The sequence below is a fragment of the Cyprinodon tularosa genome, unplaced genomic scaffold (assembly GCF_016077235.1).
Source record: "Cyprinodon tularosa strain WSP-4 unplaced genomic scaffold, ASM1607723v1 ctg243, whole genome shotgun sequence".
Classification (NCBI taxonomy): domain Eukaryota; kingdom Metazoa; phylum Chordata; class Actinopteri; order Cyprinodontiformes; family Cyprinodontidae; genus Cyprinodon; species Cyprinodon tularosa.
Genome location: NW_024038903.1, coordinates 637,738 through 664,378, shown reverse-complemented (window position 1 = coordinate 664,378; position 26,641 = coordinate 637,738). Strand labels below are relative to the sequence as shown.

Below are 26,641 nucleotides of genomic sequence, written 5' to 3'. Positions count from 1 at the left end.
TAATTTTTCAGCTGGCTCCCTTGGTCGCTTGACATACGTCACGCACTCCGTTGATCTTATTGGTTGTAGGTCTATCCAATTGAGTGCAGAGGCATTTTTTTTCCTGGTTCGTTCGAAACACGCCCCATAATCACAGCTCTATGGAGCAGTATCAGACTCATATTCTGACTAGAATTGAGTAGGACTACGTCAGGCTATAGATCTGCAGTCCATAGCATGAATTATAGTTTGCATTTTTTAAAAGGTAGACTTGCTGTGAGCTAATTTTCCAAAGTATAGGACTGCATGTAAACTACACCCACAATCCATTTCAAATTGTGTTAGCTGTAATGCAGGTCATAAGAAGTTAAATTAGCTTAAATCCCTCCCAGTATTTTGCACATTCTGATTATGTGCATATATGATTAGCAAATATGCTGTGTATTTTTATGAGGAATTAAAATAAATAGACTGGATCTGCTGTTCTGCTCACTTTACAGATGCAATCCTTGGTGTAGTAGACCATCTATGTACATCAAGTTTGCACATATTTTTATAAATACAAACCTTTAATGGACCCGACCTTGTTCTACCACAAGGACGTTAAAGCTAGTTAAAATGAAGTGTAAAATTAGCAAAATACATGTCAGTTATGGAAGAAACCCTTTTTGACACAGTAAAAGGAAAGAGCCTCTGACAGTTTAGCCTTCCAATCATATAACATAGATCGAACTATAATAGGATACCTTTTTTGTCGGTAAACATATTTTTTTCTTTTTTTTTAAATCACATATAATCCAAATCTTCAAATTACATTACAATTTGTGGTTGTAACATGAAAAAGCATAAGAGGGTGAATAGATACTTTCAAAAAGCCCCTTGTTCTTCTTTATTCCTCCAATATTACAATGATTCACTAGGTTTAGCAAGAATGCAGTTGCACAATTGGGAAATTTAGCCAAATATTTAAATTTTCAAGTACAGTTCAAACAGGAAAGCAGGCACAGAGTGCATATGACAGCAGATGATTAACAATGTTAGCTGAGAAGCCATAGAGCTTAAAGGACTAACTTATTGGTATCTTTCTCCCTCATCTTCATGGGTATTGCTGGGACTTGCTACTGATAAAATCTTTCCATGCACATGTATTTGACTTTGCTGCCTTTGGAGATTGATGACTTCCACACAGGTGACTTGCAGAGGCTGAATCCTAGAAACAAGCAAGATAAAGCAGAGATACTGTGTCTCAATAGAAAAATTATTAGCCCGCACAGGCCCATGTTGTAGCACATCAAAAATGTGATGTTTGTTGGTTAAAGAATGACTGAGAACACAGTTAAGCTTCTGTCAACTTCTCTGCTGAAAACACATAAGAAACTGATGAGAGAAATGTTAGTGTTAAAGCATTTTTAATGTAATAAAACTGGGATTTAAAAGCCAGGAGAAGAGACATAAAGAATCTCTTTGAATATGCTGCCAACTGCTCACAGGCACAAATAGTGATGAATGGCCTGACAAATGCAGGATAATTACCAAAACAGTTATTGCATGTAGAATATTGGTGGACATCCAATACTGCTTCAAATGTGACTAATAGGAGTACCTCACAGGTCAAAAAGCTGTGTTGTAACTTGGAAAGGGGAAAGGATTTTGGCGCAGACCTTCCCTCTTGTCTATATCACAACAAAGGAGAGCTACACTCTTTGCTTTTTTGCAAGCTGGGGCAGAATCTGCAGCTTCTTTTATGAAGGGTGGAAAAAAACATGAAAGCAAAGTATGAAAACAATTGCAGGAAAGGGCAGTTTACTCTAAAACAAATGTCATAAAAACTGAGATATATGGGACAAGCTTAAAAAGGTGTGAAAATCATAGTTATGAGTTATTACAGCAGACTTTAAAAACAGAAATATCTATGTCATTTGATATACCCTGACTTCTTTATTAACTGAGGGGATGTGCTAGTGAGGTGCCAGACATTTATAACTGTGATTTGGCTGTAAATTATGAGCTCTGTAAAAGTTAAGAGGAATAAAATGAAAGATGAAAGCAGCTGTAAAAGTTTCACAAAGCAAAGCTGTTTGGAACTAAAACATTTTTCCTGTGAATTACATTCTGTACTCACATCAACTTGTCGTAACACATATTTCTGTCAACCTGGGTAGTGATGGCAATATATCAAATATACCATTATTTGACAGGAGTCAGGTTCTTCATTAAAAACACATGGTATCTGTATCTTTTTAAGGCTTAAGGAAAGAAAATGGAAATACATTTTGGCTTTTAGAAATATCTTTAATGACACTGTGCTGGTATTCAAATGGTCCCTAAAATATTTTAAACCTCGAAGAGATGTCTCCTGTCAGGCTGTAGCTCACAGATTTTGAAATGACCTGCTTCTGTCCCTCCTTATGGCAGACGCTGTGGTCCATTTTAAAATGCAGCATGAAACACAGTTCAAAAAAGCTTTTGCATTGTTGATTCTATACTTTTATTCAATTAATTCTTTCCCATGTTTTATTGTATTTCTTTCATGTAAATAACTTTGTGTTTTCTATCTGAGAACTTTTTAAATACATTTTACTTCATTTTATTATATATAGGGGCTGCATGGTGGTGCAGTGGGTAGCAATGTTGCCTTGCACTAAAAAGGTTCTGGTTCAATTCCTGGCCCAGGGTCTTTCTGCATGGAGTTTCATGTTCTCCCGTTGCATGCATGGGTTTTCTCCAGGTATGATAATTGGCTATTCTAAACTGTCCTTAGGTGTGAGTGTGTGTATGTGTGTGCATGGTATGTCTTTGTGTGTGTGTCTGTGTTGCCATGCGACAGACTGGCGACCTGTACAGGGTGTGCGCCGCCTCTTTCCCATAGACTGCCGGAGGAGCAAGCAGGAGAAGATGGATGGATCATTATATACACTATATTGCCAAAAGTATTTGCTCACCTGCCTTGACTCACATATGAGCTTAAGTGACATCCCGTTCCTAATCCATAGGGTTCAATATGACGTCGGTCCACCCTTTGCAGCTAGAACAGCTTCAACTCTTCTGGGAAGGCTGTCCACAAGGTTTAGGAGTGTGTTTATGGGAATTTTTGACCATTCTTCCAGAAGCGCATTTGTGAGGTCGCACACTGATGTTGGACGAGAAGGCCTGGCTCTCAGTCTCCGCTCTAATTCATCCCAAAGGTGTTCTATCGGGTTGAGGTCAGGACTCTGTGCAGGCCAGTCAAGTTCATCCACACCAGACTCTGTCATCCATGTCTTTATGGACCTTGCTTTGTGCACTGGTGCACAGTCATGTTGGAAGAGGAAGGGGCCAGCTCCAAACTGTTCCCACAAAGTTGGGAGCATGGAATTGTCCAAAATGTCTTGGTATGCTGAAGCATTCAGAGTTCCTTTCACTGGAACTAAGGGGCCAAGCCCAGCTCCTGAAAAACAACCCCACACCATAATCCCCCCTCCACCAAACTTTACACTTGGCACAATGCAGTCAGACAAGTACCGTTCTCCTGGCAACCGCCAAACCCAGACCCGTCCATCAGATTGCCAGATGGAGAAGCGCGATTCGTCACTCCAGAGAACGCGTCTCCACTGCTCTAGAGTCCAGTGGCGGCGTGCTTTACACCACCGCATCCGACGCTTTGCATTGCACTTGGTGATGTATGGCTTGGATGCAGCTGCTCGACCATGGAAACCCATTCCATGAAGCTCTCTGCGCACTGTTCTTGAGCTAATCTGAAGGCCACATGAAGTTTGGAGGTCTGTAGTGATTGACTCTGCAGAAAGTTGGCGACCTCTTCGCACTATGCGCGTCAGCATCCGCTGACCCCGCTCCGTCAGTTTACGTGGCCTACCACTTCGTGGCTGAGTTGCTGTCGTTCCCAAACACTTCCATTTTCTTATAATACAGCTGACAGTTGACTGTGGAATATTTAGGAGCGAGGAAATTTCACGACTGGATTTGTTGCACAGGTGGCATCCTATCACAGTTCCACGCTGGAATTCACTGAGCTCCTGAGAGCGACCCATTCTTTCACAAATGTTTGTAAAAACAGTCTGCATGCCTAGGTGCTTGAATTTATACACCTGTGGCCATGGAAGTGATTGGAACACCTGATTCCAATAATTTGGATGGGTGAGCAAATACTTTTGGCAATATAGTGTATATCAGGTGAGGTCCGGGTAAAGTTTCTTTTCTTACTCTGTGTTTATTGGCTTGAGGTATACCACAAATTGAGCTTTTTTTTTTTTTTCTTTTAACAATAACTTTCTTGTTTCACATCGTCCGAGTTCGTGATTAATGACTAACAGTTCTTCTGTCAACAGATTCTCCACCATAGTTTTTGATGTGCAGGTTTGCAAGAGTCATCCTAAATCTCTGTATGGCTTCTCTTATTGATGCTGTCCTCTTAGTTTATTAAGATAGCCATCGCTAGGTTGGCTTGCTGTTGACTCATCCGCTCTCATCTGCTCTATGATTTCCAGAGATTGGAAGAATATATATCAGTTATTTGTTACTTAGTCTTTTGTTGAGATTCTGAAAAACAGTTTTTATGTTTAGAATCTTATTCCAGTCTGTTTGTTCTAAAACAGACAGTTAAGGTTAACACATAACCGACCTAAACTTGAAAAAGGTTTGTGCGCCTTAAAACATCTGCAAACTTGTTTACATACACAAAGCTGATCTTCAAAGCAAGTGCAATTCTTAATTAGTGAGTATATTTAGTGGAACACTAGGCACCTTTATGGGCATTCAGATCATACTCCCAAGAGCAGATCATACTACATACAGGGAGGCGAATATGCATATGTAAAAACTTAACATCCACAAAGTTATTTATGCCATCTAAAATAATAATAGTAGAATAACATTAGAATGGAAAAGGGTTAGCTCAAATTGATGCATTGGGACTGGAGACCATCTTTATGCAGTTTAACTAAAAAGAAAAACAAAACTATGACTCAGCTTAAATATTGTGGTATATTTAGAAAAGATTCAACTGAACACTAAAGGTATAGTGGACATATTTTTTTCCTAAATGTACACAAAAACACCCAAATCTCTTTATGACTGACTGTGATCACAAAAGAATGTTCTCCCTGCTCCTAATCCATCACATAAAACAAATGCATTCTGGTTTTAATTCTTCTGAGGCCTTTGCCTTCTTTATCTTGGATAAAGTAGGTGTTATGAGGGGTGGGTAGAGGTAAACCAATCTAAGTGTCATGGTCTTGTTGTTATTGTGCTTTACTTTGCTCTATGTTTCCTAGTTTTATTGGTTTAATTCCTTTTTTGTTGTACCGGTAATATCTAGATTTGTTAGTTCTCATGTTTTTCTGTTGTCCTCTGTTGCCCTCTTGTGTGTGTTCCTTTCCCCTTGGCTTCCTCGTTGTCTCCTCTCACACCTGCTCCTTGTCAGCTCGTTAGCCCTCCCTTTGTCTCTGTCAGCTATGTATGCTCTCCCTCTGCTCTCACTCGTTGTTGGTTCCTTGTTGTCGCTGGTCCTGTCGTTGCTGCTTTCTTCCTACCTCGTCTCTCCCTGGCTCCTCGTGATTATTTTCCCCTGATGTCTCCATGGTTCTGGTTTGTGTTAAATATTAAGTTGAACTTTGGACTCCTGCCTTTGTTAAACTGTTTCCTCTCATTAAAACTACAAGAACTTACATCTGCCTCCCTGCCTCTGCATTTGGGTCCTCAAACACCAACCCAAACTTGACACTAAGACGATCATTTGCTCTGAGTCTGACCGCAACAGGCCTGTTTAATGTTTTAAATTCAACTTTTATTAATTTTTCCTTTTATTTACCATGGTTTCTACAAAATTTAGACACTGAGTAAAAAGAACAGTAAGTAATAAGTATCAGACCAAATGAATTTTGTTTTATTTTAAATATGAAAAACTTGGCCGTACACACAGACACAAAAACAACTCAGTGTTGTTCATTTTGCTAAGGCCAGGCATACACTGTAAGATTTTTTGCCCTTTCCGGGAAGATTCTTCAGTCGTGCGAGAATTTTTCGATCAGGCCGGCTTTCAGTCTGATCGTGTGTCGTGTAGTAAACATTGGGTAATATGGGGTAATTAGCCTCTCACAACCACCTCCCGATTAGGAATCATTAGGTCAGGAGAGAATCAAACATGTTTGAAATTCAGCTGGCCGTCGTAAGGTCGCATCAGAGCGTCGGCTCGCACTTTGTGAGAACATGCATCATGAGCTGTGAACTAACCCTACGGTTTCATTGTACAGTTTTAGTTGTAGCTGCATGCAATGATTGAAAATATTGCAGTGTATGCCCGGCTTAATCAAGCCCTGGATAAGAAAGATCTAAGGCCCTGAGTTGGTAATAGAGAAAAAGGTCCTGCTTATGGGTTTCACTTAGAATACCAGCATTGGTTCTCCACCTAGGTCCCAGTCACTTGGGACATCTGACAAAAGATGGCCTTCTCTCAATAGCAACAACAGCTACAACAGAATTCTCAATGTCAAATAAAAAGAAAACCGTTTTCTTATATTAACACTTTAATTTCAAATAGTCATACATTGTATTTAACACTTTAAAAACATTTCCTGTCTTTATTGACTTCATATCCAATTCTTAGGTAAAAATGTGAACATAACTAGCTCTAGCTTGCTGCAGTCAGAGCTAGAGGGCTGATGTTGTCAAGTGATCAAACAAGGTCTTTATTGAGAACTGAAAATATAAACGCAATACACTGAAATTAGCCTTATTATCCAACATAATTTTCCAAGCTTACAATTTCAGAATAACAGTCTCTTCTCCAACAAAACAAACTGTGTCACAAGTTTTTTAACACCGCATTCAAAACAATAACTCGTGATTTCTAACATGTAACCTTAAAAAAAAGTCATATGGACATACACTATATTGTCAAAAGTATTTGCTCACCCATCCAAATTATTGGAATCAGGTGTTCCAATCACTTCCATGGCCACAGGTGTATAAATTCAAGCACCTAGGCATGCAGACTGTTTTTACAAACATTTGTGAAAGAATGGGTCGCTCTCAGGAGCTCAGTGAATTCCAGCGTGGAACTGTGATAGGATGCCACCTGTGCAACAAATCCAGTCGTGAAATTTCCTCGCTCCTAAATATTCCACAGTCAACTGTCAGCTGTATTATAAGAAAATGGAAGTGTTTGGGAACGACAGCAACTCAGCCACGAAGTGGTAGGCCACGTAAACTGACGGAGCGGGGTCAGCGGATGCTGAAGCGCATAGTGCGAAGAGGTCGCCAACTTTCTGCAGAGTCAATCACTACAGACCTCCAAACTTCATGTGGCCTTCAGATTAGCTCAAGAACAGTGCGCAGAGAGCTTCATGGAATGGGTTTCCATGGTCGAGCAGCTGCATCCAAGCCATACATCACCAAGTGCAATGCAAAGCGTCGGATGCGGTGGTGTAAAGCACGCCGCCACTGGACTCTAGAGCAGTGGAGACGCGTTCTCTGGAGTGACGAATCGCGCTTCTCCATCTGGCAATCTGATGGACGGGTCTGGGTTTGGCGGTTGCCAGGAGAACGGTACTTGTCTGACTGCATTGTGCCAAGTGTAAAGTTTGGTGGAGGGGGGATTATGGTGTGGGGTTGTTTTTCAGGAGCTGGGCTTGGCCCCTTAGTTCCAGTGAAAGGAACTCTGAATGCTTCAGCATACCAAGACATTTTGGACAATTCCATGCTCCCAACTTTGTGGGAACAGTTTGGAGCTGGCCCCTTCCTCTTCCAACATGACTGTGCACCAGTGCACAAAGCAAGGTCCATAAAGACATGGATGACAGAGTCTGGTGTGGATGAACTTGACTGGCCTGCACAGAGTCCTGACCTCAACCCGATAGAACACCTTTGGGATGAATTAGAGCGGAGACTGAGAGCCAGGCCTTCTCGTCCAACATCAGTGTGCGACCTCACAAATGCGCTTCTGGAAGAATGGTCAAAAATTCCCATAAACACACTCCTAAACCTTGTGGACAGCCTTCCCAGAAGAGTTGAAGCTGTTCTAGCTGCAAAGGGTGGACCGACGTCATATTGAACCCTATGGATTAGGAACGGGATGTCACTTAAGCTCATATGTGAGTCAAGGCAGGTGAGCAAATACTTTTGGCAATATAGTGTATGTACACTCCTCTTACTCTTTTTCCATTCATAAATCTTGCATATTGTTTGATTGCTTTAATATCAAAAAACGCTGCCTTTTAAGAATACAAAATATTTCCAAATTAATTTTAACATAAACAGTTGTACAAATAAATCTGATTTAATGTGAAAAAGTATTTTCCCATGAATTATTTGTGATAATGGTTTAGTCCATTAGCAACACCCAGTCCTGAAATATGCCAGCCTTGTGGAATCAGTTAAAGTTATAGTGGAGGATTTTCTTTGTCCAGATGGATCATCAAAATAAGTGGTCATCCTAATTGTCAATAATTCTGGTGATGTGTTGATCTAAGGCCTTCCTATTTGCTCATCCCCATTTTCATTTACCGGTGGTGAGTCTGAAAAAGTGGAAAAATCCTCTGAAAAGTAAGCTTTTGTGAGCGATGCAAACAGCAACTTTTAAATAGAATGTGCACGGGGAGAAATGGGCTTGTGCACGCTCTTGCATTCTCGTGTTCCCTCTTAGGAGTGTGAACAAGCTTATGCATGTGCATTTTGCAATTGTAGAGGTCAGGTCTTTTAAAAAAAATTTGTGAAAATCCTCAACGATACCTTTAAATTTAAGCAGTCTAAGAGTGGAAACCACGGCTAAATATGTCCAAATCATGTTCTAGTTGAAAGAAAGACAAAAACGTGTAAAAAAACAAAAAACAAAGCCAGTCTTTGCACACTCAAAGAAGCTAGAGCTATTATCCACAGGAAAAAAAACGACTGGATTGAACATTCATACAAGAGAAGACAAAAGATCCAAAGAACAAACCAAAAACCCCATTATGATTTTTTTTTGTGGCCCAGCAATAATCTGGATTTAAATCTAGTTGAAATGTTGTCTAATGATCTGAAACAAGCCATTTATTGGTAAAAGCATTCAGCATGGCTGAACTAAGATATTTCTGTAAAGCAGAATATTGTTAAGTTGATGTATAATGATGTTTTGTCGCAAAACCAAATGTTTGCAGTAAAATAAATTGGCATTACTTTAGTACCTCTGGAAGAGATTTTATTCTTTAACTGGAGTTCTTAGATTTGCTGAAAGATGGCCACTGATTTAACTCCTGCAACTTAGGACAGGCTGATACAGGTAAGGATGAGACATGGCTGGATGAATTCATGAATGTAAGAATAAAAAAAACTTTCTTGCTTTGATATTTATGGATTCCTGTTATCTTACAGAAGGGCGAATTTCAAAAGGGTCACTGACAACCTTCAACAACTTTCCTTCATGCTTAGTTGATTAAAGTGCAGCTTGAGTTGCAAAGATTGTGGATGTTATTTTAGTGGACAAAATGGAGGCCAAATATGTTCATGGAGCATGCTACTGTATATTCTCAGATGGCTTCCTAACACATGAAATCACTACGTGTCCTTTCAGAAACATCAAAGTATCACAAGAAGAGCTTCTCTTACATAAAAGTATGTGATCTTACAAACACCAAGAAAAGGCTACATGATGACACAGACCACAGAGTGGCGTTTGTACAGAAGGCTCTCGGAACTGACTTTCCATCTTAGTCTGTTCAGAGACTCGCTCGTACATGTGCGAGTGTAACCTGACGCCTCTATCGATCGCCTTTTCTGGATTCGATGCAGCATGATCCGGTAAGTCCCGGTGATAGGGCTTCTTATGTCGAAACTGTTGTTGAGGAGATGAAACGCACTGATGCCAAGATCCTCCAGGGCCACTTTCACATTTAGCTCCTCTGAGGTGAGGATGTGGTTTGGCTCGACCAGGTGTGACGGAGTAGGTCTGGAAGGTGGGTAGGCCTGGGGGTACTCGATGCCTGCCATCCAGCTGCTCCTCATGATTTGTGCCAAGCTGAGACGGTCTACAGGAACTGGCCTCAGGAGACCCTTTATGATCTCCTGGCAGGACTTGGAAACATATGAGGGAATTGAGTAAGAACCCTGCAGGATGCAAATCTTCAGCCTGTTTGTGGTGGCTGCTTTAAAGGGCATTGTGGCGGTCACCATGAAGTAAAGCAGAATACCCATTGCCCAAGTGTCAACATAATGTCCAATGTAGCCTTTCTCTTTAAAAAGCTCAGGAGCTGCATAAGGTGGAGAGCCACAGAACGTGTGCAATATGTCATTAGGGCTGCAACTTGTGCTAAAACCAAAATCCCCTACTTTAATGCAGTTGGTTTGGGTGTAGAACACATTCTCAGCCTTCAGGTCCCTGTGGACAATGTTATTATCATGCTGGAAAAGGAGAAGACAAAGACATTTTATTTAAACAGTCAGAAATTTCTCAGTCTCAGCCCCACATTACATCATTCCACAACATCTAGGGGTCTCTTACTCTGGGTGTGCATAGCTATGAAGTCTGCAAAGACCTCTATATAATCAAACTGCTCCATTCTGAACTACTGTAGGAGCATCAAACCTCAATATGACAGAAAGCAAGATGGAGGTAATGTATTGCACTAAAACTTTTTCTTAAACTTTTCAAAATTTATCACATTACAACCTGAAACCTCAATGTCGTCCAATGGGATTTTGGATGATAAACCAACCTGTGAAGTGTGGTCAGCATTTGTCTTCAGGTCAAAGCTGATCAGAGTCACCATTTAATGCTACTACATCTAAAAAAACCTTTAGAGACTTTATATATTTTATGTCCTTTCTTTCATACAGCTCGAGCTCAGTTATGATGGATGGAGAAGATCTATGAGTGAAATTGACCTGTTCTCAGTGTAAGTCTGTATTTAATTTGATCATTGATCTGATGATTCTTTGATCAGAATAATATGGCCCTGGTTGTTTGTTTTGCATCTCTACCCAGGCAAGCATCCATTTACCTGCAGAGGAAAGGCAGCCGCACAGATCGATGGTTTCATCATCACGTTTCACTTCCGAAACTTGCATTTCTTTATCCATCCACACAAAGCATATTATATTAAGGCCAAAAATTTCCATTTTGATCTGACTGGCAGGGCCTCCCCGATATATGGCTTTTTTAGAAAATTTTAAAGGAGTCATCACCTGGTATTTTACACACACAATCCTTCTGAAATTATCTTCCAATTCTCTGATTAATAGAGAGGAGAATACTTTTCTAAGTACAACTCATTGAAACTCCCTTTTTCTTTTCTCTAGATAGTACTTATGCACTGGAAAAAATCGAAATCTAGATAAATTTTTCTTCAATGAGGTGCATTTGTTCTTGAATTGAGGAGGTAAGTGGGAAACTTAGCCTTTTTTTTGCAATGTGAAAGTTTGACTTAAAAGTCTGCGTGTTCATGTGCTCTGTAATAAGGTGATTGGTCGGAAGAAGAACAGCACTGGAAAAAATCGAAATCTAGATGAGTAATTATTTATTAAATTAAGTGCATTTGTTCCTTGATAGAGGAGGTAAAAGTTACATTTTGCCAATGGAACAAGACAATTTACACTTAAAATTAGAAAAAACAATTGCGTTGTCTTATTTAAAGTTCATATTATCTAATTATCTTATTTTAAGAGAAAAAAAAATACTCATTCCATTGGCAAACTGTCTCATTTACCTACTCAAATTAAGGGTAAATATACTTAATTTAAGGAACTTTTTACTTTTTCCTAGATTGTTTTTCCAGTGAGAGTGGTTATGGGAGCTGGCTGGGTTTTACACACGTTGATACGTTAAAAAAACAATAACAAAATCTAAAATCAAGAGATCAAATCCAGTCCGATTAAGGCTTATATTTGAGCCAGAGTCAGAATCAGAAAATAAAGAGGTAGAAGCAGTGGATGAAGGAATTATCTCCCTTATATGACATTGCTTTGCCCAAACACATGTGCACTCACAGAAAAACTTGCAGTTTACAAACATCCCCCTCGCAGATTAACGAATAAATTAATACACAATTGAAATCTGTAAATTACATGGAAATGTGTTAGCAAAATTAACAAGTTTCCATGGATCGTTCCAAACGTTTCCTGGTGACTTACAAAAGAAAAAACAGGTAAAGCAGGAACACTTACCAACTGCACTGCAGGTGAGTCCCTGATTGTTGGAGTAGCAAAAAAATAATAGGCGAAAATATGCAGTACACACAATAAGAGCTGCAGGGAGAATCACTGGAACATTGCTGTCAGAGGTGAACTTTATTTACTGGTAGTTTGGTCAACTGGCAAAATGGAAATGTTTTCTTCTCTGTGTTTGCAACCAACAATGGAGCATTTAATATCAGTGTGACGTTGGTTATTTTACTTTCAACATCAACTCTATGGTAATGTTGACAGATCAACATCACAACTTCAGGTGGTGGAAGAGAGATAAGCATGGCTTATATTATGGAGCTGAAATTACTGATGTCATTAGATCAACAAAGCCAGAATCTTGTGTTTGGGAGCGTGCGCACTTGTGGGCTTATCTGGTATGAACAAAGAGTGTTTACACATGGCAAAAAACAAACCACTTCCACATTCCGTATTATCTGGCAGGTTTTAACTGACGCCCAACACCCACACACACATTTTATTTTGGAAAAAAAGTCTGATTTCTGGTTGATGACTCCTTTAAACAGCACTTCTATTGTCTTTCTTTATCCAAAATATTTTCTAAGAACAGCTGTAAGATTATAAAAAAACAAGAAGACCCTATTTACTAATCATTCTTTAGGCTGTCGTTTGCACTGGAATTATTAACAGACAACAGCATAATGAGATTTTTATTATGAATGTGCTATGTATTAATCAAAATATTTAATGTCTAGCTGGACATTGGCACAGTCGGTAGCAGAGCTGTTTGTCAGTAAAAACGTACTAGGTTTGAATCCTCATTTGCTCGCTCCTACATGCAGTTTGCATGTCCTCCCTGTGCATGTGTGAGTCTTCTCCAGGAATTCCAGCTTCCAAAAAACAAGACAAGCAGGACTCTTTAAATCCGGGGTGTCCGATGTCAGACCTTAAGGGCAAATTTTAGAATGTTCCCTGCTTTAACACAACTAAAGGCTGATTTAAGGCTGGTTTATACTTAGAAACCAGGTCGTTTGTGTGTGTGTCACAGTGAACGCAAATGAGCCCACGCAACTTCCGAAGACACTATGGTGCACCTCTCCAAAATTGTAGGTGACCGCAGACAGTGCCACAGACAGATTGGCCAAATCTGCCTCAGATTGGTCAAATCTACATCCGCTCTACACTATGCCTATTTCCTGTTTGGTACCTTACTGGCTTGTTTTGTTTTTATGACCGCGATTGTTTAAAATTTGGACCAGCTAGAAGGGCGAGGTGCGAGAGAACGCTGGGACCCTTTATCTGCCTGGATCCCTGCTCTTTTTCCCCTCATGTCCCTCCATTGTCGCACAAACTTGCCCCCACTTCCTCCCCGGCTCGGCCGTATCTAGACCCACAGCTAGTTCATGATTGTCTCTCTTAAGTTGTGGTGTGGAACAACATAGCACAGACCACTCTTCAGTATTGGGCATTAAAAAAAAATATCTGTGACAAGCTCACTGCGATACACCGCTGCTGGAGTATAACCAGCCCTTAAAACACAGTTAAGGCCTGTTAATCAGCAATCAAAGGGAATCAGGAGTGCCGGAGCATAAAAACGTCTAAAACAAGCAGTGCGGCAGGCTCTCGGGAACAGACTGTGGACACACCTGTTCTAAATTGTCCTTGTGGTGTGTGTGTGCACGGTCTTCTCTTTCCTGTTCATCTTTGTGTTGTCCTCTGATGGATTTTTGACCTTTTCAGGGTATTTCCCAACTGTTACTCTTCTCCGTCCCACATTGACCACTGGGTATAGATAAGCGATAGATGCATTTATTTCCCTTTTCTAGTTGTCTATTACACAAAACCCAGACAATATAAACATAAAGTTTTATGGTTGTAATGTGAAAAAAATTGGATGCTGGTGAAAATACTGTTGCATGGCACAGTAAATCACACAGTCCTAGACGACTACAATACTTGGCCTTGAACATTATCATGCCAGAGCATAGGCAAGTCGGTATATGAACTGGTTTGGCACTTTGTTTTCACTCTCTTTGCTTTCGTTTTCCCAGAAAAGCCAACACCCACTCTGCCCCCCTTCTGTCTCACTCACCATGTGCTTCACTGCTGAGAGAACCTGTGAAAACACCAGCTTGCTCTCCAGGTCCGAGAGGCGTCCTCTGGTGGTGATCTTGGAGAACAGCTCCCCTCCACTGGCATACTCCATCACCAGGTAAAGCCGGTTAAATGTTTCCACCACTTCATACAGGCGCACTATGTTAGGATGGGAAAATCTCTCCATGCAGCTGATCTCGGAGGCAAAGAGAGTCTGGGCCTGTTTGTTCAGACGCTCCTTATCCAGGACTTTTACTGCCACTCTCTCTATCAGATGAAGACATAGAAAAATGCAATCAAGCAAAACACATAAAATTGTACATCAGTATTAAGCTTCATCCTGCCATTTTAGTGTTCTTAAATTAATAAAATGCATAAAACAGCACGTGTTTATGAAGCGGCTCACAACATGGCTACCATGTTACATGACAGACAAGGATGTAAACATTATGGATTAGTTAGGGACCGACTGATGAGATTAGTCATGTCTTCTGACATGTGGAATGACCCAGACTGATGGATCTATGTCTCCTTGAGCTCAGCTGGATGTCTATGCATTAATCTTAAAGCGTTTAAAGAGTTCCCATCAAACACGTGATCCCAGACATTGAGCAGTGCAAAGTATCTAAAAATAAAAAAATAAAAAGGTGAGTCACAGGAAGTAGAAATAGGAAAAAAATGAACACCCCTCCTGTATAAACTGCAGACTTTATATAGTTTTGTTCTTCAAACTATGATTGGGAGGTTTCACATTAAAGGTTTAAGTATATTATTGAATAAAAGCTTACTTTACACCATATTCACATATTTTACGCTTATGTAACAACACTGACGTCACATTTAGAAAGCTTAAATAAGAATGGAATTATTATCATTTATTTATTCTGCACAAGATTAATTTATTGAAGGCTTTTGTTCTGCATAATAGTTCAATTCACATATATATATATATATGTATATATAAATAATTGGCCAGATTTAAAAAAAAAATGCAACATTTTAATTGGTATTAAGCTTTTACACGCATTCTTCTTTGGGGTCCCAGTAATGGGGTGAGAAGCTCTACGTCTGACATAGATCTATCTGTTGATCTTCAGTCGTCACTAAAGTTGCCAAAGTATCCAAAAACTCACCTTTGGTCAGATCATGTATTCCCAGTCTAACTTGGGAAAAGTTACCAGAGCCAATTTGTCCCTTCAGCTCATAAAAGCCCACACGCCGTCCACATGTCAGATCATCCATCACCCTCTCTGAGTGGGTCATATTGAACACTGCCTTTCCGAAGGTTGTCCTCTGCAGTGACTCTTCATCCTCTGTCGCTTTTCTGTTTCGCTCCACTTTGCTGTTCTCCTTTGGTGATTTTTCTTCATGATGAACGCTTGACTTTAGATAGGAACCTGACATTGAAAAACAGGATAAAAGGTGATTTCAAATACATTCTGACTGCAATTGTTTAGAATAAAATACCTTCTGCAATGATGGAAGTTTAAAAGTTGTATCCATACTTACATGTTTTCCCTTTTATGTTCTTCTTGCTCTTTTCGGTGTTTATTGTATTAATTCTGTCGTTTAAATACATGATTCCGATCCGGATGTGTGGAACCTCTTTTTCCACAATTTAAGTAAATACAGTGAAGAACAAAGGAAAACAAATTTCTCAAACCTAAAATTCAAAATGAAAGGTTGACTGGAAAATTGTAGAGCATGCATCAGAAAAATATCTTTTAGAAGTTTTCTTTTTTCAAAAAGTCAGCTTCCTATCAGGAGTATACGTCTGTACACTGGCACCTTTACACAAGCTGTGTGATTAGCAGAGTAGTCTCAGAGTTATTAATCCAAAACTACTACATAATGCCCTATAATCCCCTCCTGTGCTGTTCTCCTCCCATGCAGATAAACAATACATAACCTTTGAAGACTTCTTCAGAACTTAAGATAAACATACCACCTGATCTTAAATATATGTGCAACTATTATATGCAGTTATTGTATGAATGCTGCAGGTTATTAATCCACTATTTCTGTTATCTTTGTGCTCTTTCATCCATTTAAATATTAAAATGTTCAGCTCTTTTAAAGATGAAAACTGGAGCCTCTGTTAATTATATATCATCTTCAATTAATATTCCCCATTCTATTTTTAGCTTACCAAATTTGATAGTAAAAGTCAGGATGCTATATTTTTTGGGGGGAGTTATTTTTTGATAATAGGATGGGTGGAAAAGTGTGGTGACGGCTTGACAACACCATTTTAATTTAGGCTTAAGTCACTATTTTCCCTCAAATTATAAATGACCACATTTGGATATTCATAACGACTTATGCTAATCACATTTTATTTTGGTTTACATTAAAATTAGCTGTTGATGGCACAATACCCACAAAGTAAATTACAGAGTTAAAATCCTATGTAAAGAGAAAATAGATATTTTTTCCTTTAATGATACGGTTTGGCAAGTGATAAGACTTAACACAAAGGTATATTAAAAGAATAGGCCTCTTTGTGACCAGGTCACGCAGCAGTTTAGCGACCCAGACACTGACCGTGATACCAGACAGTCAGCACAAGCACGCGGATGTCTCCCGCCAGTAGTTCTCGCCAACCTCTGCTGCACACAGACTGCTCCCACTGGATTATCGCTGGATATTATCTTGTATAAAGTGCTTGCTCATGTCGCAGGTGACTCATTATAATCTGTGCTCTAGTAAGATCTTTGCACGTGCAATGCTGAATAAAGCCTCTTAAAGGTGGAGGATCCCCTAAAGGGAATAGAAATGGACTCCATTGCTCTCTCTGTAGTTAATCTCAACAATGCAAAACTATGTACTATACCTTAAAGGTTTTACTGCGGTAGGATGGTCTCACAGTGAAAGAATTTGATCAGAGTTCAATAAAAAATATCAATGTTAACAAATAAATGTTGCTGATGTTTATGAAAAGGTTTTTATTGCAGAGAAAGTGATATTTGATCATAAGTTTTGGACAATATCTCTAGATCTCCTGCATCCCTCTAAAGCTCTCCTAATCCTTAACTCAAGCGTTTTATAAATGGTTGCCCTGGGAACTTGTACGGACATGCTTTTGTTTTGATCAGACTATTATTTTTGGATCCCTATGATGTTAAAAACAATGGTGACCCACCTTTCACTTTCCTGGGGTAAAGTCCAACTTTCCTTTCATTTAAATGCACTGATTCATTCGATACACGGATGAATCAGTGCAATCCCTGGAAGAAAAACAGGTGCACAGCATTACAGATCTTCTACTGTGCTTAACACTGGGCATTGGGTGTTTGGGTTTTTAACACATGCAAACATGATGATGTAGAAACTCAAAAGCAGCACACAAGAAGACAGGACAGGGACACAGTAAAGTTAGGTCACAAAACAATATTAAACATTTCCATCAAAAATACTGCAGAAATAGCTGCCAGCCCAGAGGGAAGGGGAACATGTATTATAGCTTTTGGAAAAAAATTAAAATTAGAGAGCGCTAGAGAGTAGGTACATAACTCTAAGTGTCTAAGTCTGATGGCTTCTTTCACAATGGTTGTTTGCTGTCAGATAAAAGGGGATGTCAGATCAGCACATCAAAGTAGCAGCTGATTGGAAAGAAAGTGCATTACTTCATATTACAAAATATTCTTAACTCCTAAGGGATCCTTGAAAAAGTATAACGTATAAGGCAAAAAAAATAATGTATCTTTTTATTCTTTTTATTTTTATTTAAACAGCTCACTCTTTTAAAACTACTTCAGCCTATAATTCTGAAATAAATATTAATCATTATTTTGGATTTTATTGAAGGACATAATAAAAAAATGTTACAATAATTTGAAGTGGAAAAGATATAAAAACAAACATTTAGAAATTATTTTTAGAAGATGGGTGGCTCACAGAACTGTAAGCAACATTGATATTCTAATGATCATAAAATAGAATTTTCTTAAAATCATTTAATTTGGTGGATATTTGGAAAACAGAAAATTTTTATAAACAAATGCATTGTTTCCATAATAAATGAGTTAAAAGTGGGATCAAAATAGCATTGTCAGGATTTTTTATTAAAAACAAAAAATATAATATCTAAGCTTTATTCAGACAGCCAGTAGCAAATTAGCAGCAACCCATGTTAGAAGTGTATACGAATAGTTTTATAAGACTAATAATCGTTGTGTTTTTTGGTTAATTTTGAACATTTCCTCAAATATCATTGCAGTGCAGCCTCTGGGGAAGGGATAGCAAGCGCAGATTTACTCAGGATTTGTGGATGAAGGGAAAAGAGCAGAGTTTTCTGCTGGCTCTGATGAGGTCTGACCATTTGGTGTCATGTTGAATAAACACAAAGGTGCTGGAGTTTTGTGAAGGTGAGGATCACGCCTCGCACCCCCTGCTGAGCCTGTTTTTGTGTTTAGACCTAGTTTTGTTTTAAGTCAGAGGTGCTAAACACTTTCCTCCTGAGATAAGAGATGATTGATGCCTTTGAGGCTGAGTCTTTGAATGGTTTGTGGCCTTTATAAGCCCCTTCATTAGTGAGAGCTCAGGTCTGGTCAACATATCTAATCCTCTGTGGGCAAAAACAACAACAGCATCAAAAACCCCAGAGACGCTGAGATTCCTCTTTGAAGTGGGCCCTGCATTTTAAGGCATTCAGCATGGAAATTTGATTAGCTCTCCCTTTTCTGGCCACTAAAGACTGACTTTGTGGTGAGATTTTAGGCAGAAGCTTGATCCTATAAATATCTGAGGCAGGAGTAAGCAGAGCAGCACTGAGGAGCACATTCAGTTGAGTCATGGATGTTCTCCAACTTTTCCTTTTTTTCCTGTGTGTGCTTCACCTGACATGTAAGTACTGATGTTCTAGTGCAGCAGTTTATTTAACCAAACAAAGTAGTAAATACATGTTAAATGATTTGATCTTCCTAGAATGAAGGAATTGCAATGTTCATATAACTAAAAAATTTTTGGAAACAGAAAGAATGAGAGCTTGGATGAGCTTGACCTTTAGTTGACAGCTGTTTTAGATGTAATGTTAATGTTTGAGATGCAGCTCCATTTAAAATGACAGCATGGATCCATGCATGTATTGTGTTTTCTTTAGTGAGTGGAACACTAAGCAAACACCTCGATCACAGAAACCTTTTTACACAGCGAGCGTGCTGCAAGAGGCAGAGTCACTTTGTGTACATCGGGCAAGGTAAGGAAACACACATGCAAGAAGTAGATATTTGTTTTTTTATTCCATATATCTACCCCTGACCCTCTTTCTGGGTACTTAGATATTTCAGGGAGTCCTGTCAGCGTAGATGTAGGAATGTGCAGATCACATTGCGGGATAACCACTAGATCATCGCAAGAAGCAAGACATCAGGAATATTCAAAGCATTCCTCAATGCTGGAATTCCTAAGGAGCAAAAAGGTATGCTGCAGTCCCACTTATTACCACAAGGGGGCATTGTGATTTTGTTATTACAAGTTAGGAACTCTGTTCTTGCTGTCATAAAATAAATCTTTAAAGAATCCTTCATTGTTTGTTAGAAAATCTGATATTGATGCTGCATATTAAAAAAATGCAAAAAGAAAATATATAAAGGAAAGAAAATTGTATAAATACATTTCCCCCATGTTTCATAATATTAACAATAAAATTCCCCAAACGGGCTGCTGATGAGCACAGCAACATGTTTTGACATGTTTAATGATTTTCCTTAAGATGAGGACTCGCGGTCCGGCAGCTCCAGAGATCCCAGATCACCTGAACCGGCTGCCTTCCTGCGGGGCGGACCAGCTGTGCGAGCCGACCGGGGTGCGCGTGGAGCGGCTGCTGCTGTTCCAGGGGCCCCGGGAGGTGGAGGTGATCGAGGAGTGTCAGTGTGAGATCAAACTAAGCCAGTGCATCAGAGTCCCCGCTTTGAGGACCTACTACTTCCAAACCCCGTACGAGGCGGTTATAGACGTGGGAGGATGTTCTCGCTCGAAAGGAGCAGCAGGTTTGTGCTTGAGTTTAAAAGCGTTGTTCTAAAGTATTCACACCCATTTTCCATATTTCCGCTCACTTAAAACCACAAGCTTGAATGTAAATTGGTCATTTAGGTTTATCTCTGCTTGTTTTCCTGTCGGATGGTGTTTTCCTTGCTCGTTTTGTCTCTTTATTTTAACTTTCCTGCTGCTTAAAGACGGAATCCCACAGCATGATGCCACCACCACCAAGTGTAGACATGGAGATATGTTCAGTGCAGACAGTTAAAATGTAGGCCAGGTTTTCAGTTTGGGTTTTATCTGATCAGAGCTATCTCTTGCATGCATGTCTGCTTTGTCAACCACATGGATTGGATTTTTTTCCTTTCTCATAAAGGCCTGAGGTGTGAAACTCAAGACTTACCATTGTCCTGTCAACACATACTCTCCCCTGAGCTGTGGACCTTTGCAGCTCCTCCTGGCTGCTTCTCCAACCTACTGATTGTTCTCATTGGCTTGCCTGTCAGGTTAGCTGGAAAGGCAGATTATTTTCTTTAGATTTTTAATTTGAGTTTTACAGAGATTGAGTCGGACTTCTATTTAGAGGGGTCTGAATGAAGGGACTTGAATATAAATACACACCAATCTAAACTTTTTTAATCAGTAAAATGAAAATAAAATGAACTTTTATTATTTTTAAGCTTAAGTTATATTTATTTTTACCTAAAATTAAAAGAAGTGATCACGTTTTGCATAAATAATAATAATAATAATAATAATAATAATAATAAAAACATATTTTGAAGTTTTGGAAGACTTTTAGGCAAACTTAGCAGGTCAAAAACCCTTTAATCAGACACAGCTTAACTTTAGCATTCACTGCAAGTGGATAAAGTGTCTTAACAATACATCATAATAAATATAAATAAATAAACGTGTATTAATTAGTGATAATATTTAATAACAGCTTTATTTTGTAAATCATAACTCAACAAAATATCTACTATAGATCATAATATTCATTATCACAGTAAAATCTTTATTAATACTGAATAAAAAATAATGACCATAATAATGTCATTATAATCACAATCCACAGTGAAATATTTATCAATGATAATATTCTAATAATGAAATACAATATACTAACAACATGGTTTTCAGTTGGTCTTCTAATTTCCATGTATTTCTTTGAGTTTCTAGAGGAGGTGTTCAGTTATGGAGGGTTGATTCTTATTATTTTCTTCCATTTCACAATAATCTATCATTGATGACATTTAGCCCTCATAAAATCAGCTGAAGGTTGTGGTTAAAACATGATGAAATGAAAGAAGACACGAGTAAACACTGTTGTCTAAAAGTACAATGATAGACATAAAACTACTTCTTTTGTGAATAATATTATTAAATTATATTGCATGTATTGTTATTTTAATGGCACAAAATGAAATAAGGCTGTTTTCTCAATTGTCATAAAGTCACCTTGTACTTTTTGGATTGTTTACTATTTTTTGTATCTTTTTTTGTCTCAATTCTCAAGTTGAAATGTTCCTTGTGTCCTCACGAATTGCTAACAATACAGGATTTACATTCAATAACACTTTAAGGCAAAGTTTAAAAAACTGTTAATTTTTATTAACTGTAGAAAATAACCCTTATAAATAAGGCACCATTTCTGGAAACGTCTTAATATTCTTATTCCAACTCAGTTTATTTATATAGCGGCAAGTTACAACACATATCATTTTAAGGATGAATCCTATAGAGACAATACAGTCAGATTCTGGCCTTAAAATACATACTAAGGATTGTTTGGGTCTCCCTGCCCACCAGCAGAGGGCGCTTGTGTTCTGGTAAGGCTGTAAGTTTCCTTATTCCCACAGCCTGCCATATGGATCCTGAGCGAGACCCTCAGCCCCAAAATGCTCCTCAGCATTGATTAATACCAACTTAAGGTGGAATGTACAAAGTGATAAAGATCATCATTATTGAACTTAGTAGTATAAGCTGTTTTCCCCCCTTTACTCCTGATTTCTACTCTTTTTTTATGATCAGTAAAAGAATTTAATGACAACATATGCATCAAAATATTGGGTTTTGGGTTTGATACTTGAAATGTGTTGCTATTCTTAATCTGGTGATTAATAATAATAAAGTATCAATGTTGATGCCTTAATTGACCAAGAATGCTGGGAATTTAATGATTAAATTTAAAATCAAAGACAGCTTCTTCATTATTTAAACAGTGGCCACTTACCAGAGTTAATCAAAGGGAAAATGATTACCTCCATGTGTGCTGAATGTTCATTCAGTGCTTCTAAAATACAGTGTTCATAATTTAAAAGTTTAAAACACACATATTTAACAATGTTTTTTTTTTTTTTTTTATCTATTTTAAAACCTTTATTTATGGGGCATGAGTCCAAAATAAATATATGCAATGTTTTTTTTGTTTGTCTGTATGTTCTGTTTCCATGCTATAATATTAACAATCTCTCCTCCCTGCCAGCAATACAGCCCATCTGCTATTATAGAGTATTGTAAACAAATGAGTTTAAAGCAAGCAAAACTACATGTATATACACAACAAAAAATAACTTTATTAAGTTACCTTTGAATGTATAGAGAAAATATCCTTTGATTTCTGCTCCTTGGTTACCAAAGCATGACTGTTATGCACAAATGTTTAACATTGTTGATATTAATTACAATCTATTTGAGATGTTATGATATAATCCAATCTTTAAGGACCTCATTCAGTGCAGGGGCCCCATATAATCTTCCTGCTTAATCTTGCCCTAAGAACCAACAGTTTTGAACTGTTCAAAAGCACTTAAAATACACAAAATTATTCAAGTACAGCTTAATTAGGCTCTTCAAATGTTTAATTAGTTAAAATCCTATTAGGAACCCAGATTTGTTTTTTTGTTTGATTTGGACCACTTTACTTTCCAGTTAACATTTTCCTTCATGGTTTGTTTCCAGGTGGTTTCTCCTGTGTCCCCACAAAGTTTGACTCAGCGTTACTGGAAACGCCCAACAAAGTGGATGTGATCCAGACGGTGGCAGCCTGTGAACTGAAGGAGAGCTGCTACAGGATCCCCTACATAGAGTACTACTATGAAACAGTCCACCATGCAGATGGAGTCAGAGAAGAGAGGCTCAAAGTAAGTGAGATGAGGAAAAAAAAAAAAAAAAGAATAGCACGGTGGATTCAAAGTTTATCCTTTAAGATGCCTGCTTCACAAGCCTTTGTGATCGAGAAGCAGAGGAAACGAGGCCTTAGCTGGGTGCTAGACTCTAATGAAGTGCTTTTATGCATCAGACAAGCATCCTGGGAAGTCAGCACTCTAGCAGGGTAATTCAGAGGCTGGCACCGCACATGCGAGTGTGAAAACCACCAGAAAGTGATGTTCAGACCCAAAGAGAAAGAATTAACATAGAAATAGGCAACAGTAGCATTTTATAAATGGAAAGGAGATTAAAAAAGTCACAAAGAAACATTTTCAGAAGAGGAAATTAGGGTGTACCAGCAATAAAGAGAAAGTGGAAGCATGCAAGATCACACACAGGTAAAAAAAAAAAAAATGAAAAACTAAAATATAAGAATAAAAGAAAAATACAATGTAAGAACAATACTGTAAAGAAGGAGGTTACTGAGGGGGGTGATTTTGAAAAATAGAATAGAATAGAATAGAAAATCTATTTGTTGTCTGGTGTTTACAGCAGCAAAAAGATGATAGAAAAAATTGACACACATGTATGGACCTAAGAAAAATGTGTAAGAATAAAATAATAGTGAAGAATTGAAAGATAAACAATAAAATGCTGTACTGTAAAGAGAATAAATAACCAATATGCAGCTATGGACATTTTCACAGTAATGGATATTTAAAAAATGCAGCAACATCACAGATGTGCAGAAGGACAGCAGAAAGTTATTTAACTGACTAACTGGTAGAAACTGTGTAAAATCATGTGCAAATGTGCAATTCTGTTATGTTATCTATTTAAACACAGGTAGGAAAGTTATACTTTCCCCTTATCTGTGGTTTTTGCTGTGGTTCCTGAGTTTGAATCCTTTTTGTATCAAAGCTGCTGCATAATAATTGATTTTGGTTGTTTAGTTTTTATGTCCTGCAAAGCTTCTTAGCAGTTACTGAGCTGCTCTCATTCATGGAATTCAATTTAAAAAGATTTGCTTTGTTTTAATTTAGCATTTTTTATTAACTAAGGAGCAAAACCAACTAAAAAGATCTCTCAAATTTGCTAAAATACAAGAAAATATTTTTTCTTAAGAGGATCATTTGTTTCTGTTTTGGTTTTTGCTTTCTACTGATTCTCTGCACCAAATGTGAGAGCGGAGGTAGCAAACACAAATGGCCCCTGCAGGTGTCGAATCAAAGCGCTTTTATCTTTCTAAATAGCAGATGCTCCTCAGCTCAAAGTGGGTCAATATTTGCAGCCAGCTGTGGTCTGACTTCCCCTCTCTCTCTGTGTTGCTAATTCTCTGCAGGAAATAGATGTAGGCAGATGTTTGGGAGGTTGCACAACAGGAAGCCGATGCCTTCTCAGGTCAGTATGAACTCACACACACACACACACACCTTCTCCTGCCTCTCTAGTTGTAACAACAGCCTGTAAGCTCTAACACCTTCTGCACTTAGTCGTCTTTTTAGGGGATTAAATCCTTGCTTTATATTTGTATTCTGTCCTGCATCTGAAGGAGAAAAGCTGCACAGAATTTCACCAGAATTTTTCTATAGTTTAGATTTTTTTTCATTTGTTTATAAATACTTTGACCATATGTTATGCATACATAGCGGAAACACAAATTTAGGTAGAAAAAGAAGAGGAGACATGGTTTTCAAAATTTGGTTAAAAGGCTTTTGCATAAAATTCTGTGCAAAGAATTCTTTCATAAGTCACCAAACTAGATAACACAGTCCTCCACTGTCTAAGTCAGTCATCCAATTGTTCAGTAAAAGCCTCATAGGATTTTTAAGGGAGTACTTGTAAACAAACGGCATGATGAAGTGTAAAGGACAAAGCTGACAGAACAGGTAGAAAGCTCTGGAAGATTTACAGCGTTGTTAGAATTTAAGCAAGCAAGTCTGCAGTTTTTTTAAGGAAAATGATGGATCAAACCATATGCATGGTATTTAATGGTCCATTCAAAGTCCAGACTTAAGCCCAATTGAGAATCTGTGGGAAAACCTGTGCATTAATGTTTAAAGATGCTCTCATTAAAGTGACTTGTATGAGAAGAAGAAAAACAGACAGGGGGATTTAATACACAAGTATGCCACACTTTATGGAGTTAAACACATTAAAATCATGATTTTTCTTTCTCCTTACAATATATTCTGCTCTGTGCTGCTTCATCACTTCACATTCCCACAAAATCATTGAAGTCTGTGGTTGAAACCAGATAAAATAGAAAACAATAGGATCTAAGCACCGTAGTTTCCTGCTCTGCTTCACAGTGATATGCAACTTGTAGGTTATTAAACAATTAAACAAAGTTATACTGTAAAGAATCTTTTGATGATATATGTTTTGAATACTTTTGGTCTGATTATACTTTCTTTATACTACTTTGAACCAACAGAAATGATGTTTTAACTGTTTCTAAATAGAGATTTAGCTTTAGACAGATATTTAAAGTAGCCTCACCTTCACATTTCCACTAAAGCTGTCTGTTATTGGCCTAAATACTTAAAATATTTATTTTTGCACAGGTTTAATGTATTGATTAGATTTTTCTTATTTCTATTTTGCTGCTGTAGGAGTCCATCTGATGAGGAAAACTGTCTCTTGTGGTCAGATAGACAGTCCAGCTCCTGTGTTCCTAAGGGGTATGAGAGCCACAGCTTCATCAACCCACATGGACAGATTCGCACTGTCCTATCCATCACCTCCTGCCTTTGTCAAAACTGAACACAGCGCACTCTGGTGGAAGACAACTTCTCTTCCTTTCCTCATGCAGATTTACTAAACTTTATCTGTCAAACCTCTGTTTTTGTTGTTCTTGTTTAATATGTAATATATGTATAAATGATAATTTTGTAAATAAAATGTAAAAAAAAAAAAAGCAAGATCATAATGTGTATGTTGTTCTGCACACTTGGTATGTAAAAGATGTTAGATTGAGTGTGTCTTTGAGTGTAAGTTGGCATTAGTGTTTTATATTTTTTATTTTATTTTTCCAGTAAAAAATGAAACATGAATACATACAATAAAAAATTGTGCCTTACATGAAAAGATATGTTTAGAAATGGTCCCAGTTTCTGGTTTCATTGATGGCTGACCTGCCCTCTCATGTTTTAACTGGTTTCGATTTTTTCTATTATTCCAAGGATTCAATTAAGTGAAAGAAGGAAAAATTAACCACAGGTTTTTTAAATGAAGAGGGTAGTATTGAATTTGACAAGATGATAAAGGAATTAATGACTTATATACTTAAAAAAATATTTTTATTTAAAACAAAGTGAACCAC

General features: G+C 38.1%; 2 protein-coding genes across 3 annotated transcripts; one reads left to right on the top strand and one right to left on the bottom strand.

The window, feature by feature from the left end:
• Positions 1-8,114: 8,114 nt before the first annotated feature.
• On the bottom strand, positions 8,115-15,992 carry LOC119785196 (serine/threonine-protein kinase NIM1). The gene is made up of 4 exons (XM_038287667.1): positions 15,694-15,992; positions 15,318-15,581; positions 14,183-14,451; positions 8,115-10,350 (listed from the first exon to the last, which is right to left on the bottom strand). The coding sequence occupies exons 1-4, from the start codon at positions 15,761-15,763 to the stop codon at positions 9,595-9,597; spliced, it is 1,359 nt and encodes a 452-aa protein (XP_038143595.1). The 5' UTR covers positions 15,764-15,992; the 3' UTR covers positions 8,115-9,594.
• On the top strand, positions 14,157-26,401 carry im:7138239 (uncharacterized protein LOC497366 homolog). Of its 2 annotated transcripts, none has more exons than XM_038287669.1 (7): positions 14,157-14,302; positions 19,286-19,381; positions 19,464-19,603; positions 19,898-20,174; positions 23,128-23,309; positions 24,659-24,717; positions 25,932-26,398. In XM_038287669.1, the coding sequence occupies exons 3-7, from the start codon at positions 19,499-19,501 to the stop codon at positions 26,080-26,082; spliced, it is 774 nt and encodes a 257-aa protein (XP_038143597.1). In that variant the 5' UTR covers positions 14,157-14,302; positions 19,286-19,381; positions 19,464-19,498; the 3' UTR covers positions 26,083-26,398. The 2 variants fall into 2 exon arrangements, with proteins under 2 accessions (XP_038143597.1, XP_038143596.1); XM_038287668.1 differs by lacking the exon at positions 14,157-14,302 and adding an exon at positions 18,759-19,029 and having other exon boundaries at positions 25,932-26,401.
• The last annotated feature ends 240 nt before the right edge of the window (positions 26,402-26,641 follow it).